Source organism: Fimicolochytrium jonesii (assembly GCF_025526975.1).
Source record: "Fimicolochytrium jonesii strain JEL569 chromosome Unknown EV422scaffold_28, whole genome shotgun sequence".
NCBI lineage: Eukaryota > Fungi > Chytridiomycota > Chytridiomycetes > Spizellomycetales > Powellomycetaceae > Fimicolochytrium > Fimicolochytrium jonesii.
In genome coordinates, this window is record NW_026515695.1 from 152,993 (window position 1) to 171,122 (window position 18,130).

The 18,130-nt window shown below is 54.8% G+C and overlaps 4 protein-coding genes across 4 annotated transcripts; 1 reads left to right on the forward strand and 3 right to left on the reverse strand.

The window, feature by feature from the left end:
* Positions 1-528: 528 nt before the first annotated feature.
* On the reverse strand, positions 529-2,603 carry EV422DRAFT_560642 (uncharacterized protein). Its single transcript, XM_053071949.1, has 3 exons — positions 1,757-2,603; positions 1,107-1,680; positions 529-1,031 (listed from the first exon to the last, which is right to left on the reverse strand). The coding sequence occupies exons 1-3, from the start codon at positions 2,495-2,497 to the stop codon at positions 829-831; spliced, it is 1,518 nt and encodes a 505-aa protein (XP_052922370.1). The 5' UTR covers positions 2,498-2,603; the 3' UTR covers positions 529-828.
* A 2,722-nt stretch (positions 2,604-5,325) lies between these two features.
* On the forward strand, positions 5,326-9,819 carry EV422DRAFT_223557 (WD40-repeat-containing domain protein). Its single transcript, XM_053065488.1, has 17 exons — positions 5,326-5,434; positions 5,496-5,534; positions 5,600-5,665; positions 5,745-5,822; positions 5,889-6,111; positions 6,188-6,273; positions 6,339-6,463; positions 6,535-6,720; positions 6,800-6,896; positions 6,964-7,218; positions 7,294-7,396; positions 7,462-7,623; positions 7,687-7,980; positions 8,053-8,773; positions 8,873-9,075; positions 9,146-9,322; positions 9,426-9,819. The coding sequence occupies exons 2-17, from the start codon at positions 5,502-5,504 to the stop codon at positions 9,605-9,607; spliced, it is 2,991 nt and encodes a 996-aa protein (XP_052922371.1). The 5' UTR covers positions 5,326-5,434; positions 5,496-5,501; the 3' UTR covers positions 9,608-9,819.
* A 108-nt stretch (positions 9,820-9,927) lies between these two features.
* On the reverse strand, positions 9,928-13,599 carry EV422DRAFT_570744 (uncharacterized protein; the record flags this gene model as incomplete). The annotated part of the gene is made up of 3 exons (XM_053072911.1): positions 9,928-10,804; positions 10,878-12,609; positions 12,684-13,599. The coding sequence occupies 3 exons, from the start codon at positions 13,597-13,599 to the stop codon at positions 9,928-9,930; spliced, it is 3,525 nt and encodes a 1,174-aa protein (XP_052922372.1).
* A 986-nt stretch (positions 13,600-14,585) lies between these two features.
* EV422DRAFT_541665 (carboxyl transferase) lies at positions 14,586-17,921 on the reverse strand. The gene is made up of 20 exons (XM_053071220.1): positions 17,606-17,921; positions 17,466-17,532; positions 17,314-17,398; positions 17,216-17,247; positions 17,084-17,150; positions 16,988-17,013; positions 16,889-16,920; positions 16,753-16,822; positions 16,517-16,687; positions 16,405-16,457; positions 16,272-16,340; positions 15,939-16,206; positions 15,728-15,871; positions 15,565-15,662; positions 15,471-15,498; positions 15,338-15,397; positions 15,227-15,277; positions 15,123-15,157; positions 14,966-15,045; positions 14,586-14,873 (listed from the first exon to the last, which is right to left on the reverse strand). The coding sequence occupies exons 1-20, from the start codon at positions 17,786-17,788 to the stop codon at positions 14,750-14,752; spliced, it is 1,743 nt and encodes a 580-aa protein (XP_052922373.1). The 5' UTR covers positions 17,789-17,921; the 3' UTR covers positions 14,586-14,749.
* Positions 17,922-18,130: the final 209 nt, after the last annotated feature.

Genomic DNA, 18,130 nt, shown 5'->3' on the forward strand with positions numbered 1-18,130 from the left:
AATCACACTACAGAAACGTCACTCTTCCGTCCTTCGGTCCGTTCACGGTTTGACGGTATATGCGTTTGGACAGCCTGATGGTCCGTATATGGCAAAGCCCTTGGGAGGCTGCTGATGATCGACATCCATCGGCGATTCAGCTTGGGCAGTCCAACAACGGACGGGCGCGACAACGAGCGTCGAAGCGCCGTTTGTTATGGGGCAATGGTGTGGATGGATTTCAGTGGCATGCATGCATGTTATGCGGCGCTAGCTGCTAATGGTGAGGTACCGCTAAGCGTTCCCACGGTAATGCTGCGGACACTTTGATGATGTTAAGAGTATGCACGTTCGCAAGGCATTGATGCGGGCACACATGACGGTGTTTCTCAGCGATTCAGGAGATCAACCGGCGTGGGTACACGGATTGAGGCATGTCACAACTGATTTTCATGAGTGGCCGAAACGCGGAGAGCGCTATGGTCTGTGCGTTCTTAGAAACGATGCGCTGCCGGCAAAAAGTGCTGTTGAATAGCCCAGCCGAGACAGCACTTGATGGGCACCCATCAATAATCCCGTCAGCGTACGGCGTTGATCTGAAGGTATTTTGTACGCGAGGCCCTACGGGGTGATATATCACACATATACTGTACACGAGGTATGAGAGCAATTAAGAAGGGCTCGGCACGATATTACTGTCCGGGTCGAGGAACAAAAAGGGAGGTGAAGCGGGTTCATCTACATACGATACAAACTACATACGATACAAATACGTCGTGCGTGATACTGCCTCAAATTACAAAAGCTAGCTAAAAAGATATCCAAGCTATTCATCGTCGGTGTGTTGGTTTATTCTACCCAGTTCAAAGACCGCTCAACGGCTTTCTTCCATTGTCCGTAGCGTTCGGCGCGGTTAGCGGTTTCGATTGTGGGTTTGAAAATGTCCGGCTTGGCGCTGGCTTTGAAGTTGTCGAGGTCCTTCCAGACGCCAACGGTCAGACCGGCGGCGAGGGCGGCGCCTAGGGCGGTGGTTTCGGACATGGCGGGGCGTTCTGAGGAGGAAGGAGATGATTTAGCATCGGTGCGAGACTACGGATAAGGAACGGGAGGCATGTTTGAGAACTCACCAACGTCAATGCCCAAAAGGTCGGCCTGTATTTGCATGCCGAGGTCGGAGGCGGTCATACCACCATCAACCTTAAGGACGGCAAGGTCGGTACCAGCGTCAGCGTTCATGGCGTCAAGGACCTCCTTGCTCTGGAAGCAGACGGCCTCAAGGGTGGCACGCGCAATGTGCTCACGAGTAGCGTATTGCGTCAGACCGACGATACATCCACGAGCGTCGTCCCTCCAGTGGGGCGCAAAAAGTCCCGAGAAGGCGGGGACAAAGTAGACGCCTCCAGTGTCCTCAACGGCGGAAGCGAGCTCGTTGACCTCAGCGGCGCTCTTGATCATCTTGAGGTTATCCCGCAACCACTTGATGGCGGCGCCGGCGATGGCGACGGAGCCTTCGAGGGCGTAGATAGCTTCGGCGTCCTTGCCGAGCTTGTAGCCCACAGTGGTGAGGAGACCGTGGGTGGAGATGACGGGCTTGGAGCCGGTGTTGAACAACATGAAGCAGCCAGTGCCGTAGGTGTTCTTTACTTCTCCGGGGTTGAAGCAGCGTTGTCCAACGACAGCGGCTTGTTGGTCTCCGAGACACTAAAGGAGAAGAGCAAGTTGATGTTTTAGTAGACTGTCACGAAATTTGAGGCCAAGAGCAAATCCGATTACTCACCCCTGCGAGAGGAACGCCAGCGAAAGGTCCGTCGACAACGTTTCCGTAAACCTCAGCACTGGAAACGATTTCGGGAAGGACATTCTTCTTGACGCCAAAGAACGACAGAATCTCGTCGTCCCACTGCAGCGTGTGCAAGTTCATGAACATGGTACGGGAAGCGTTGGTCACATCAGACACGTGCTTTCCACCTTTCACACCACCAGTCAAGTTGTAAATCAACCAGGAGTCGACGGTTCCAAACGCCAGCCTGTCCTCGTCATGCGCCTTCTTGACCGCCTCGTCGTTGTCCAGCAACCATCGAAGTTTCACGCCTGAGAAGTAGGTGGAGAATGGCAGACCGCACTTTTCTTGCCAGTGCGTGACGCTGCCAGACTTCTCCACGAGCTGCTTGACGGTCCCGTTGGTGCGGCCGTCGAGCCACACGATGGCGTGATGCAATGGCTTGCCGGTGGTCTTGTCCCAAACGACGGTGGTCTCGCGCTGGTTGGTGATTCCGATGGCTTTGATCTCGGAAAGCTCGTGGCCGAGGGCTTTGAACTTTTTGGCGGCTTCTGTCACACACTGCGTGACGGAGGCCATGATGACCTCTGGGTCGTGCTCACACCATCCGGCTTTAGGGTAGATCTGGGCGAACTCTTCCTGGTGCATGGCCACGATGGCGCCTTGGTCGTCAAAGATCATGAACCGGGAGCTGCTCGTGCCCTGGTCGATGGCACCGACGAATTTCTTGGGAGCCATGTTTGCCTTTGGTGCTACTGGTGCTGCTTCAGTGGCGGAGGTGGCTGCCGCTGCTGGTGTGGTGGTGGTGGTGGTGGTGGTGGTGGGGCCTTTTGATGAGGCAGTGGATGTCAAGTTTGGGGTGGATTTTGAGGCACGAGACGAGGAGTCCAAGGGGGCCGCGTTTTTGACCCTCTTGAACAGGCGCGCAAGTCGGGACTTGGGCTTCGCAGCTGGGACAGCAGTGGCCGGAGAGGACGTTTCGCCAAGCATGCTGACAAGGAGTGCTATCGGGCGGGCTTCAAATGACTTTGTGTTCGGATATTGAGGCGACGGCTGCCTGGCATGTGGCCGGGTATAAATGTGTTTCTGAAAGGCCTCGTTCCGACACCATCCTGCCGGGGTGAACCGCGGAAAGCACCGTGGAAAACAGCTCGCCTCAACAGCACGGGCAATGGCCGCTGGTCGTGTACGGAGCAGCATGCTTCCTCTTGACTTGCATTAGCAGATGCGTAAGCCCAGGGCTTTTCTTGCACGTCTTCGGGCTCGAATTCCGTGCGCACGAGACCCCGTTCGGAGGCGAAAAGTGGCACGAAAATCCTCGTTTCCGGAGATGCTTTTGCGGTTCAAAGACGGCCCAATATAAGTGACGAAAAGGGACGCCATTTGATTTACCCCACCTAATCAAAAAGCCTATGCCCAACACTGGCAGTCATTACGTAGCGAGCGCCTTTGCGCGTCACGGTAAGTCACGAGTGGGTTGCGGCTTACCTCAAAAATTGCAGGTCAAAACGCGGGAATGCCTCCGTGTTCTCATGTGGGTCGCACGCCTGCCAGTCAGACAAACAACAACCCCCATGTGAGAATTGCAGGTGGGTTTGTGTCCATTTCATAGTTTTTCATTATGACCGGGAAAAACATTGCCGTACCACCGAAGAATCCACGACACCAAATGAACACTGTTCCAAGCTGGTTCCAAGCTGGTGTGGCCCCGCCAACGTACGATGGGGCCACATCATTCCACTCTCCGCTTCCAAAACGGCAACAGTATAGTTGACATGCGAAGACCGACCAAGACCAATGAGAAAATGAGAATCGTCTCCAGGACATGATTGCATGCAGCGACTAGATTTTGTTATACAGAACTTGATGGTATGAAAGTGTGTCTAATAATGTACAAATGCAAAACGGCGTCGAAGACAGGAAAAAGGCCTGACGCCTGGGTGGTATGTGATGGATGGCCTGCCGTTCGGGTACGAAAGCCGGGAGGTGTTAATGTACGATGTATGGGTATGTACTTGTGGTGGGAGATGCGCTGGGCGGTGTCATGCGGTTGGCATTGCGACGGTTGCAAGCGGTCCAGCCGCAGATGCCATGTAGCGGTCGATGCGACGGGCGATGGCGGCGGTTCGAAGACTCTGTCAAGAGCTCGGACCGGTCGTGGCACTCCTCCTCCTCCTCGCCACCGCCTCCCCACTGCCTGGCCTGCCCTTTCTCTCCCCACCCTCCTTCACCGCAGGCGCATCGGATGCTTCTATGATATTTGCATCCGCTTCCGTTTTTGTGTTGACACTCCCACCAATGCTCACATGGAGGAGCCACTCACACATCCCTCGTGTGAACAGTACCGCCACGAGTGCCGATGCGAGCGCCCAAAATAGGGCTACCGAGGGATCTGTCGCTGTTGGTGGGTCGATAGGCTGTTGCTGTTGTTGTTGATGATGTGGTGGTGGTGGTGGTAGGGACGCGGAGGAAGGTGTATCGGAAGCGGGCGAATAGGCGGGTGGTGGTGGACAGGCGGCGAGGAAGCCGAGTTGCGATTGAAGGTGGTGGGCTAGAAACTGAGCCGTGGTGGCAACCATGTTCATTTCGGGCTTAGGTGAGGGAGCGTTTGTGAGCAGTGTCGTCCTCGTCGTTTGAAGCGCGACAGAAGGATAAAGCGGGCAAGGAAGCCTTGGTGTATGTGCCGATCGGAGGATGCAGATAGATTGGTCGTCAAAGCGCGGGCGTCGCAACCGCACGGTCTTATATACATCCGCTCGCCAAGGAACAGACCAAAGGATGCCAAAAAAGAAACAGGAGCTGGACCAAACGTCCCGAGTCGGGTGTCGAACGAAAATGGTGCAATGCCTGATAATGCAGTGGCCGTACGTACAGACAGTACAGTTGCTCGCCAGAACAATACCCAGCGATTGTTCGAGCAAGACGGCTCACGAGCACGACATGAGGTGGGAAGGCAGAAGGAGGAAGAGAAGACCCCTATGAGTTTTGGGGCTTTTGCGCTGTCATCGAGTCTTGCGCGGCCTTTTGGGGTAAAAGGCCGCGGTTATGGATGGCACGGAGGGTTAAGGTAGGCCGTACGGTCTACTATCGCCGGACTTGCGCACAGGACATCAGGGCAGCGGCCTCGGGTGATGATAGACCTGTTTTAGTCAGACAGGCGAGGTCGCCAGGTAGCCGCCCCGAACAGGGCTTTTTTGCACCAAACTTTCGAGTTGGGGCGAGAGAGAACAGGCGATGTCGGGCAGGCGCGTCGCTTTTGGCTCCCAACAATCGTAAAGACACCCACCACAGGCACGCGGAGACGAACAAAGAAAGCACAACCAGGAGATGGGAAGCCGGCTGGGAAGTTGGGTGACATGACACCACCGTGACCACCCCACAGCGCCTTAATGTTAACCCTAACTCGTAAAGTAGAGTTCTCGCCCTCACTCTCCTGACCTGGCAGCGGGATGGTCTCGCATATGCTGCCGAACTCCGCGGCAGTCGACATTCCCCTTGAGCGATGACATCCGAGAACGCGTCCGTTGCGCGTTGCAATTCCGATTTCGACATTTTTGTCTGCTTCACCAGATCAAAACTTTGACAGCATCCGCCTCTCGGAAAGAAGTGCACTTCGACAGAAGGATATATGTCATTTTTCTAGCTCTCATTTGGCCTCTCAAGCATTCGATTTAGGTATGGACCTTGAATGACTGTTTCCATGATTCAAAGCCTGATCTCTGATCTCAGTCCGCAGAAGAGAATGGAAGTCCAAGAAGACATATCGGCGGCATTGGTGAACGAGGATCGTTTATAACCAGCCCCGTTTTGCAGATCTAACCAAACCTCTTGCTCCCAAAGACCCTGGACTGGGCTTTTGGTTTCAACCGGACCATTGTCGGTGGGATTCATGCAATCAAGGAGAATGTACGTACAAGTTGGTGTTGTCCGGAGATCAACAAGATTCATGGACAAGGGACTGAATTCTGGTCTGTGCGGATGAAAGACCATATTCTACGCATCAGCGCACGTCGGTGTAATCTACGACCACGCGTCCGGGAAACAAGATTGCCTCATGGGCCACGTACGTCCTCCATGCTTCGTAGAAGTCTCATGCATATCGACATGTCTAAACGCTCTCCTTAAACAGTGCAACGAAATCGCAGCCCTAACAACCTCCACCGACAAACGCTTCCTTGTAACCGCCGACAAGGGCGCCAACTCCACCATCATCGTCTGGGACACGGCGGTTGCGAACAACCGGTCGGGGAGACCGCTGCCGATCCGGACGTTGTTTGATCCGCATGGAGGTGCTGGGGTGGTGGCGGTGGGGTTGTCGGCTGATGCGAAGTGGCTGGTTTCCTTGGGGGCGGGTGAGTGGGATGGTTTATGGTTCTGTCCGATGTAAGGAAGAATTCAATGGATATCTGACGTTGTTGGATGGGTTAGATACGCCGCAGACCATCTGCGTATATGATTGGACGGATGAGGATGATAAGCCGTTGAAGACGGCAGTGGTTGAAGGACCGGCCCAGGTATGTCCGTCACAGATCATAGCAGCATGGCCTGTGTATCGGCTATTGGCTTACTCTGCTCTCAGGTATCACTGCAAGTCAACCCCGCCGATCCATTCGAGATCCTCAGCACAAGTCTCGGCGGCGTAAACTTCTACGTCTGGTCCCTCGATACGAACATCGAACAACACCCAGGGTCCCTGAGTCCAAAGTACGGCCTTCCTCCCATTCGCTCTATACCCCTCCACTGCCTGCACTCACCCAATCGTTCTCATACAACAGAGATTTCAAGCACATTCCCACCTCCTTCACCCATTCCACCTTCCTGCCCAGCACGCCCGCGAACTCGCTCGGGCAGGCCATGTCTGCCACCGCGATGGGCGATGTGGTCGTGTGGACGGACCGGAGTCTGGTCAATTTGACTGAGAAACTTGAGAGGGGGAATAAGACTGCAGTAAAGGTTATGAAGTAAGACCCAAACCGATGCTTTGGGTTGAAGGCAGGTCCGCTGTCTTCATCTTTGACCAGTTCCTGATGGTTGCCGTAGGCTGCACAATGGAAGCATCAACCTGTTGACGATAGTGGGCGGAAAGTATCTGGTCACGGGCGGTGGTGATGGGTTTGTCCGTGTGTACGATTTGCAGGTACGCCAGCGATCTCTGAATGCATCAAGTTCCACCTTCATGTTCATCAAACCTCACCCGCCCTCAGTTCCGGCTAATAGTCTGGTTCGAGCGTCTCCGCGGCGGCCCCATCGTCTCCATCTCCACACTCCTCACCAGCTCGCTCGTAGTCCCATCAACGGACGACGTCGACGACAAGGAGCAGAAAGCACCGGAAATCGATTCCCACCAGGACTTGCCGGATCTGATCATTGCGACGAAACACTCGAAAGTGATTAAGCTGCTAAGGCCGATGGAGAATGTTGGGAAAGATGCTGCGGCGGGGAAGGGAGCTGTTGCTGGGGTGAGTTGTGGTCGTGGCCTAGATGCCTTTTTGTTGCTTGGCGGAACCTTTTTTGATATAATCTCTGCCACCTAGCTGGGCGCCTCGACAGAGATTCTCATGGAAGGGTCGTACGATCCAGTAGAGGCGCTAGCGGTGCATCCCGTCCTCCCGCAGTTTGCTGTGGGAGGGGAGAGCGGTGAGTTATTGTAGTGCGACGTACCAAATCGTAGGAAAGCGTTTCACTTACACATGTTTACTCAGGCATCTTGATCGTCTGGGACTACGATACCAAACGGATGGTGATGTCAAAACAGTTCGATGAGCCCAGAGACTCCAAAGACCCGATGGCGAAACACCAACCGAAAGAGTTCGACTTGCTGAAAATCAGCAGTCTCGCATATAGCACCGACGGCGGTAGTATAGGTAAGGAGGCTATCTCTGTGCGCCTACGGGCAAGTCATGGGCTCATTCACTACCAAAATGCAGCACTCGGCTTTACCAACGGAACTCTTCGCATCGTATCCTCCACCACACTACTCGACCTTCCGCAATCAACGCCAGCATCGCATCGGCCCGGTCTTCCCGGCTACGCCGCGGCCAAGGCGCCCATCACCCGCATCGCCTTCTCCGACACTTCCGTGGGGACAGCTCAAGGGCTTTGGATGGCCATTGCAGACGAAGGACATGGGGTTGGGGTGTTCCACTATGGTCTTGGGGATCAAAAGAAGAAGGAATGGGTCTTCGTGGGACGGTGCAGGGGGCATTACAAGGAGATTGTTGGTGAGTACATGCCGGAGCTGCGTCGAATTGTTTCCCATCACAACATCACCTAAGTTTTTTGCTTTCGGACAGGCATCCAATTCGTCCCACCGCAACCAACCCTCACCTTTCCCCGCCTCATGTCCGTCTCCTCGGACCGCCATCTTGTCGAGTACGATCTCGAATCCTCCAGCATCACAGCCGGCGTCCTCATCAGATCCAAGCTCCAAATCGACCAACTGCATCGCCCGCTCGCCGCAGCACTTCACCCGTCCCCACCGCTCCGAGGTCCCAATGACGCGCCGCAGCACTACATCCTGACCGCCAACTCCGGAAGCAAATTCAAGCTGTACAATGCAGAAACGGGCATGTGTCGGCGAACGGTGGTTGCTCCCGCGTATGGTGGCGATATCCGACATCTGCAGTTCGTACCCGCCCCTCGCAGCGAGTCCCCACAACAACAGCAACCACAAAGCGGCTACCTCGCCTACGCCACCACCACAAAAGTCGTCGGCCTCGTCAAACTGCCCCTGGACGGCAACCCACACCGCTCAATGGGCTTGTACGCGCACCCAGGCGCCATCGCAGCCATCGCCGCGACGCCCGACGGCAAGCGGCTGTTGACGCTCGGGCGAGAGGAAGGGGTTGTGAATCTGTGGAATTTGAACCCGGCGGAACTGGATAAGGCGGTGGAGAATGGGGGGACGGGCGTGCATCCGTGGCTGGATTTGCTGTGTGATGGTGGCGATGTGGAGGCGAGGGATGGGTTTGTGAGGGAGATGGAGGACTATTTTTACTATGCTCAGTTGAGGAGGTTTGTTACCCACCGGATGGTTTCTTGCCGATGCTACCGATCGGCGTAAGAGCTACCTAGACCACATCGCTAACATGTGCATCTCATCCAACAACCCAGCCAAGGTGAAAACGCCGTAGCGGTCCGCAAAATCAGCCTCAAAGTGCCACTCGGCGAAGTCCCTCTGATCATGCAAGCCATGGGCCACTACCCCTCGCACGAGGAAACCGACGACATGCTCAACGAGGTGCGGTATGCAGGCTGGTTCGACGGCTACTCGGCTGATCTCATCGAGACTGTTGGGTTTGATGATCTCATTAAATGTACGGCAACCATCTTTTCAAATCTCGCTGTTCTCACCAAGCATGCCTTAACCTTGTAATTCGAGAACAGTATACATCAACCACCGCCCCATCCAGGACTTCACCCGCTCCGAGATCTACAGCGCTCTATCGCACGCCAAGCGGCTAGAACCCGGCGGGGCGCCCGTCGTCACAGGGCCTGCGCCGCTCGTCACGGACAGGGATAAGATCCGCAAGGAGGGGCTGATCAGTTTGTTGCAGCAGTATGGTGCGTTCACAAGTGCTGTTTCTTTCGGCACAACCTTCGCTCTCATCGAGCGATGCAAACATGAAACCTGACTGGAGATTTATTTTTCGTTGGCATCTCCCAGGCGAATCACTATCAACAAAAGACTTCACAGACGCCATGGCCTCGCTCCTCCAAGACGACCCAACCTACATGGGCGCCTTCCCCGAGCGCTTCACCCCGCGAGAGTTCGTCGAAGAAATCCTCGGTCTCGTTCCGCAAGTGATGGGCGGTGAGCCGGCGCGAGCGGGTGAGCCCGCCGCCTAAAATTATCAATGTGCTGCCTCTGCATAGTAGGGATTACATGAGCGATTGAGAAAAAGTCTTATTTCCTTATGTAGCCATGTGATTTCCATCTCCCCGAATCGCATTCGGGAAGGATTGGAAGGGGTATATATACATTTCATCCGATAGCGAAAAATATATGGGAATTAGATGCGGCTGAAGAAAGATGATGCCGGGAGGGAAGTGAATGCGAGATGTTGAACGCACGGAGATGCGCACACAGACCCTGTGCCCCAAGTGTCCACCCATGATGTTGAACACCACGTTCCAAAAGAAGAGCAGGCCTCGCCACACACAAGCTCTCAATACCACCCACCATCCCGTTTCTTCAAATACTCCTGCGGGGTAAGAAGCCCCTTCAACAGATCATCATCCAACCGCTGCAACGACGGCTTCGACGGGTCCTTCATATCCATCGACAGCTGGGCCGGTTCCTGTTTCGTCTCTGGCGATTTCGGGAGGTTGGGGAGGACGGGCATCGGGTCCTTTGAATACTCGGGCAACTGGAGGGCGGGTGGTGGAGTAGGGCTGAGGAGGAGGGCATCGTGGGAGGCGTGGCGGGAGAGTTGCGGGCGTTGGACGTCGTGGAAGGGGCTGATGGGGTGTTGGGGCAGTTGGACCTGGTAGGCGGAGTAGGTTTGGCCTCGGAAGTAGGATGATGGGCGACGGGAGCCGTCGCTCTGTTGTTGTAGTTGTTGGGGGAGTGGTGGAGTGGGGAGTGGGGGTGTTGGTAATTGCGCAGGGATCTGTTGAGGATGGTAGGATGAATGCACCGGTTGCTGTGGCGACGTGTACTGACTCGCGGGTGGCTGATATGAATGAGGCGGCATGTAGTTGTAGCCATTGTTAGGCAAGATAGTGCCCTGCGGTGGTGCAGGTACCGCACCGCTCCACCGACTATTCATCGGCTGCTGCTGCTGCTGTTGAGGTATGTGAGGTTGTTGATTATAATACGAGGTATTCATGCTCTGGTCGAACGAGGGACGAGATTTCAGGCTCTGGTCCATTGATCCGCGAGGTAAATACTGCGGTTGGACTTGTGATGGAGGCGGTGACAAGGGTCGGGCAGTCGATGGCATTGGCTCGTCCATTTTCGGGCCAAGAACCGTGAATGGGATGTATCCGCGGCGGCCGGTTGCGCGATTCGTTCCGTAGCACCACCCTGGACCAATTAATGCCCTAAGGAATCCGGAGACGCCGTTCAGTATGGCACAATCAACCTACGAAAAGCATTGACGAAGTAAATACTCACTCAACAGCAACCACCTGCCCCTGCATTATCTCCACATCCCCCGCATTGCGCGGCTGATAGGACCTCAGCGCCCGATAATTCGTCACCGGTATCGCTTGCCCAGGGACAGGAACCTGCTGAACCACCGGCTGCTGCTGGTTGGCCACTGCCCGTCCATCGTATCCAACCGGCGGTCCCTGCGACGATCTCCTGTTGTACGCGTTGATGATACTCATCTCCTCATGGTCACGGAACCCGCCGTCCATTGAAAAAGGCCGTTGGTACCGATCTATGGGATTCGGAGTATTGTCACTCCCCATGGGACGGTCTGCGCGGCGCTGAGGCGAGTTTGGAGGGAGTGGTGCCGGAGAGCCGATGTCACCTATCCGGTGATTTGACGGAAGTGGGGATATCGGCCGTGGGAACATGAATTGATCTCCTTCTGCATCGTATCTCGATGTAGGCATTGCCGAAGCTCTCACGCTGCCTGACGTGCTGGCCGTACTTGTAGGGCGGACAGCCGCCCGCTGTAAATCGTCGTGGGATTTGGAGACCAATGAGGATGCTGATAGTGGACTTCTGCAAGTTGCCGTGCTGTCCGATATGAACGATGACGGGTTACTACGCGACCCTTGGGATGTGAAAATGGACATGCGCTTGCTACGACTCGCGGGTTGTGCCACGCTCTCTCGCGTCGTATCCACGGCTTCGGCCCAGTTGATCCCGTTGACCCCCGACACGGCTGAATCAACAGGTTTCCTGGCGGTGTTCGTGTTCATTGGGAGCGGTGGTGGCGGAGACTGACTTCGAGAATTTTCCGGTTTGCCCGGCAACAGCGACTTGTTCCTTCGACAAACCGTCAACGTCCCGCCGATAGCATCTGGCACGGACAGCCCCGCAGCCCCAGCCTCCGACATCTTCCATGCTGTCTCACCCAGCGCGTTCAGCGGGAAGAAACCCTTTGACCGTGTGGTAAGATTCTCGCCCGTCGCCCACCCGTCTTCGAACGATTGCCAGATCTCGACAAGATCGCCCACGGCCAACTCCATCTCGTCGGCCTCGGCGGGCTGGAAATCGTGTTCCGATCGGTACTGCTGACCAGCGGCGTGAGCGGTTATAGAGCTTTGACGCGTTGCTGGTGCGCCTGCTCCGGTGACCTCTATGGTAGGCGCGGCGGGTGGCACTTCACCAGGCCCAACGGGTCCTCGTGGTGGGTCCCTGACAGACTGTGTCGCCACGCTTGGAAGTCTTTCAACTTTAATCTCCGCCACGTCCTGTCCAGTAGAGGCGCTAATCGTGGAAGCATAATCGCTCAGCCCTAAGCCCGCTTGGGGAGAACTTATTATGAAACCAGCGAAACGCACGGGGATGGTAATCACTTCCCGATGGACCTGTTCACAATCGGGCAGGATGGAAAAATCGACCGTCAAGGAAACGGCGTGAGTGATCTTGAGGCTCTCAAATTCGGCATCCGCTTGGATAGGGACGCTGAATGGCTGAGAGAAGACGATAGCACTGTGTGGATCAGACGGTAGATGGGCGCGTTGGGGTGAATGCAGTGCCCTGTCCAGACGCGTGCCGGCCGCACCACGTTCCCCTCGGATGCTAACGTGTTCCTGCCATAAGCAATCAACAGCTCCCAAAAGGATTGGGGAGTCGTATTTGTGGCGCTTGAAAGCCCGGAATGAGACTCTGGTGACTGGCTTATCTACATTGCAGACCTCCGCATATTCAATATGGTAGTTCAAGAAGCCTGGCGATAAATAGCGATGAGTGTGCAGTCGTAGCTGGGCCCGTAATTCCCGCGAGCATGAAATCTGCACTCACCATTTGCAAAAGCGCCCTCTGCGGTAATGATCCGCTCTCCCGCCTCCTCCTCGGTCTCCACGCGCCGACATCTCTGCAGTACGACATCCGACTTTCCAATCAAATGCCCCCGATCCGCCCGCCTCATCTTCACAAACAGCGTATGCAGCACTTCTTTCGCAGCATCAGCCTTCGAGAATGTATGCAACGTCGGCGGTAACTTGTTCGACATCGGTAAGGAGAACGGGAACTCGTGCGTGCCGGTATTAACTTGAACCGATTCCTTCCACACATACGCCGCGCTCCGTGCGATAGGCCGCATATGCAATCCCGCTGCGGACGGTGCCTCTGGATCATGTACTGGCTGCCCAGTCCGACCTTGTCCCGAGAATAGCACGATCGTCAGGCGTGGGCTTATGAATGGTCGGGAAGGATTGGTGATCCGCAAAATCCCATTCAGAGCCCGAGCTTGCGATGTAAACTTCAGCGTAGGCGAGCATGCTGAATCTGCCGGTAACGTCTCCGAAGTGCACTCTTCAAACAGGACCTGGATGGATACACCGCCCTCCCCGCTGGTAGAAAGCACCAGCCCCGCATGTCTACTTGCTGCGTCTTGCGGAAACAGCGACATAGGTCGAGCGCTCGGTTGCGACCGTTCGACATTCGCTGATCCCTCCGTGTTCGGGCTGACCTGCACCTGGTTGTGTCGGCTCGCCGAATGTTGTGCCTGCGGCGCGGCCGTACTCGGCCGCTGACTTGCCGGGCTCGTACCCGTTGGCCGAGTTTTGTCCGGAGCGTCCCAGTGCGGCTTTTCTGCTGATGGAGGGATCTTCGCCATGGGTTCCTGGCGGGCAGGCTTTGACGATTTGGACGAGAAGAGGGATTTCAGGAAGCCCTTTTTGTGGGGCCTCTCCGCCTTCTCAACAGAGAACCCCATCGTTTCGATGCTCTTATAGAGGCGCCAGCCTTGTTGAGCTCCTCTGCAGTTGAATGAGTGAACCCGTTGTTGAATCTCCAGTCGCGAATGCCCCCTGCTTGGCAGGTGCTCCACAATTTAGCACTGCAAGTTAAAAACGGCTGAAAGAAGGTTAAAATCTATTGAGATGCGACCCGTGGAGGTGCGAAGGTTCTAAAGAAGTGAGTTTATGGGGTACTATCTGGGGCTGAGGGGCCAGCGAAAATAGCGATGTTGCAGGCTGGAAAACCGCTCCTGTCTCCTCGCCTCCTCAGGAGTCCTCGGACGAATAGCCGAGGAGGTGGCAATTTGCGCCAACACAACGCGCAATCCATCACCAACTGGGCTACTGGGGGATCCCACCTGCCACCCGCCTTCAAGTTTACATGACAGTGTACATGTCAATGGGATAAATTACTAGCCCCGCTACTCGAGGATCTCCCCGCCCTCGTTGCACGCTGGTGTACTATTGCTTTTCGTGAGACCGCATGAACGCTCGCATACTTCCACTTCTGCTTCTTCATATAGATTGCGTCCGTGGCCGCCGAAAAGCGTACGGAAAGGGATCCCCAATGAAAGCCATCGTAGAACCCTGGGGGCATACATGCAAGATGGGAGGGAATTCCAACGAGCGACTACGTGAGCTGCAATAAACCTGTTCTGGGAGACGCCTGTCGTTGAGGCTGCTCTTGGAAGTTGGAACCTCTCACCACCTTCGGGCCCTGCTTCGGGCCTGGGGGGGATGTTCTCAACGCTCACACGCGCCGAAAAATCCAGCCAGGGCAAACTTACCGACCCCCCGGTCCCAGCGTCGCACAGATGTCCGGAGGCTCCGCGTTGTTTAACAGCTTCAAACGGACGGTGACCCGCGAATGTGGCTTGGGGCCGCTGGGCCGTCGAAACGAGGCTTGTGGGTCCCGAAACGGCAGAACGGCAAAAGGTGGTCAGGGTTTAAACGAGTAAAGAACTTGAAAAATGCGTGATTGCCCTCCATATGAATTAGAAAAAAAAACGTAAAGCCAGTCACAGAAATGAAGCATGATATGGAAAACAGCAGCAAACTGTCTGCGAATCTATATGGACTCTACATACTGTACAGATGGTGCGTCCGAGGGACCGTCTATCCCGACTTCTACATACGGAAAACACCAAACTGGGTCTCGTTAACCGGCTTGCTCAGTGCCGCGCTCAGACCGAGTCCGAGCACATCGCGGGTGGAGGAGGGGGTGATGATTCCGTCGTCCCACAATCGTGCGCTGGTGGAGAGGGAGAGTGACGTGTGGGCTGATGTGAGTACGATGGGAGTGCGGTGTCAACGCTGCAGGTTGACTGAGAAAGGGCCGCTTACCTGGCGAAGTAGGGGTGTCCTTCAGACTCGTATCGCTCCCGGATAGGTTTCTTGAAGGCTTCTTCTTCTTCCACGGCCCACTATCGTTCAAAAGGACATGAATGTCAGAACCGTCGTACCGCTTACCTTTCACGAATGCGTTCGATTACGCCCATACCTCCTGTCCCTTCTTCGCCTTTGCATCTCGAGTGACTATACGACGAAGGAACGCGTTAACACTCAACGAACAATACCCAACGATGCAGCATGGATGTAACTTACTCTGCGCCAGAACATTGGAAGCCTGCTCGCCTCCCATTACGCTGATACGGGCTGTGGAAACTCGTTTAGCACTCGACATCCCTACATACAATTCGCTTTCGCGCTACTTACAGTTGGGCCATGTCCACAAGAAACGAGGGCTGTATGCTCTGCCACACATTCCGTAGTTTCCTGTTTCGCATTAAATGAAAGAGCATAAGATAACACTCGGTCATTCTACTCTATGAAAACTAATGGGACAGACCTGCTCCGAAGGATCCTCCACACAAAATCTGCGATGAACTTATATTAGTGACCCGTCACGAAGGCGTAGGGAGGTTGCATGAAGCAATGCTTACCGTAAACTTTGGAACATTGGCACAAGCAACGGCGGTTACGAGCTTGGCACCGTTCTTGGCAATCCCGCCGGCCTCGGCGTTCTTGCCGACCATGAAACCTTAGACACAGAGAGACAATGTCAAATTTGGAGGACCGTCAGGGAACGACGAACAGAGGACGCACCAGTAATGTTCTGCAAGAAGACCAACGGAATACCCCGTTTGCTGCACAGTTGCACAAAGTGCGCTCCCTTCAAGGAGGACTCGGAGAACAGAATTCCGTTGTTCGCGACGATTCCGACAGGGAAGCCGTGGATCCTCGCAAACCCTGTAGTTGAGAAACGATTATCAGCGGAAGTCACCGCTTGCTTCATCGCGACACGACGACAACACACCAGTGATAAGAGAAGTCCCATAGAACTCCTTGAACTCGCTAAACCGACTCCCATCCACAATCCTTGCAATAACCTGTCGAACATCATACGGTTTCCTCAGATTGTCGCCGACAATGCCTCCAATCTCTTCGGGGGAGTACAATGGCGGCTCGGGAGCGGTGAGCGTGACGCTGGGTTGCTTCTTGTAGTTCAGGTTGGCGACGATTTGGCGGCCGAGGGAGAGGGCGTGCGCGTCGGAGTGGGCGTAGTAGTCTGTGACGCCGGAGGTCTGGAAATTTGAAAAGAGAGTGTGAGGATGATGTTTTCGTTCGGCGAAAGATGGGTGATGTGTACCTTGCAGTGGAGATCGGCACCACCGAGTTCTTCGGCGGAGATGACTTCTCCCGTTGCAGCTTTCACAAGCTATGGGGTAAACACAATATCAGCAATCCGTGGAGGGTCAGCAGGAGCGGTCCGGAGTACTTACCGGCGGCCCGGCGAGGAAAATAGTTCCCTGGTTCTTGACAATCACACTCTCATCTGAAAGTCTTCATAGTCAGTAATGATCATGCGATGCCGAAAATGGCTACTTGACTGACCAGCCATCGCTGGCACATATGCTCCTCCAGCAGTACAGGACCCGAGGACAATCGCGACCTGGGGAATACCAGCTCCTGACATGGTCGCCTGATTGTAGAAGATTCTTCCGAAATGCTCTTTGTCCGGGAACACATCCGCCTGTCTCGGCAGGTTGGCACCTCCGGAATCGACTGCAAGGCGAGGATTAGACACGGGTGTTCGATGGCCAGAGCCACGTCGCAAACGAAAGGCATACCTAAGTAGATACAAGGCAACTTGTTTTCCCTTGCAATCTCTTGTGCACGCAAGTGCTTTTTCACAGTAATCTGGCGATATCAAGGGCGTCAATCACACAGGGACTGTCTGAGCGTAATCGAAGGTATGCTGCGTACAGGATAGTAGGTTCCTCCCTTGACAGTGGAATCTGGGTTCATCATTGATCGCGAATCAGGAGGCTGTCTAACTCTGATTCATTGCGAAAAAAGCCATACCGTTTGCCACAATGACGCATTCCACTCTGAAAAAGCGATATCGGTCAACCTTAGGTTCCGACAGGACCAGCTTTTGTATCCCTATGATGCTCATACCCGCTGACCCGCCCGATTCCCGTGATGATTCCTCCTGCCGGAACGTCATCCTCATACAGCTTGTATCCTGTCATGCGGATGCATTAGCACCGTCCCAGTTCGATCGCCACTCATCACTGTCCTACAACATACCAGCAAATTGTGAGAGTTCGAGGAATGGCGATCTGCGTTGAAAATGTCAGCCAAGCAAGCCTCGTTTGCCATAACGTAGATGGATGACTCGCGCATACCCGGGATCTATGAGGGCGTCGACTCTGTCGCGTGGTAGAAGCTTCTTCCGGGAGAGGTGGCGTTTCCGTGCTTCTAGTCCGCCTCCTGCCAAATCCCAGAAAGATTGATTAGACCAGGCAGCAAGCTCTTCGTCGAGAAGCGCCATTCATACCTTGCTTTATCTTATCGACATCCTCCCTAAGCTGCTTCACCAACTGATCTTGGGCCGCTGCGTTTTCCTGAACGAAATCGAGAACCATCGCGTCACTAATTAGCTACTGCGCAGAGCCCTTCTCACTTCGGGAAACCCACCTTGAACTCGTCGGAGTGGATGTCAACAGTGTTTTCGATGACCTGTCCGATGGAAGACAAGCTAGCGAAAGTCCTCCTCCCAGAGCTGCATAGGACTTGCGAGCTTCTCATTGGTTGTTGGGCAAGCGCATTGTTGGCACGCAGGAGGGTCCTGCTGGACAAGACGAGCTTTGAGCGAAACATGCTGGGCTGTCGTCGCGAAAGGTGAGGTCGAAATGTCTCTACGTGCGAACAGGATGTCCAAACTCCAAGGCGTAGGAAACCACTTTTCAAGCAGCTTTGGGGAAACTCTGGTGGAATTGGAACTGACTTGCACCAGACGCGCTCGTGACTGATCAGTGACGGGTTGGACGTGGAAAGGACCACCCTGTCAATTTACGCTGGGGCGGAAACTTCAAGTCGACGGATGACGACGAACGATACTGTATATAGAGTATATGTTGGACTGTGCCCTTGGAAGCTGATTGTCACATAAGTGTGATTAGTTGGAACCTACAATATCTCGGAATGCCTTTTCCCCCGTCT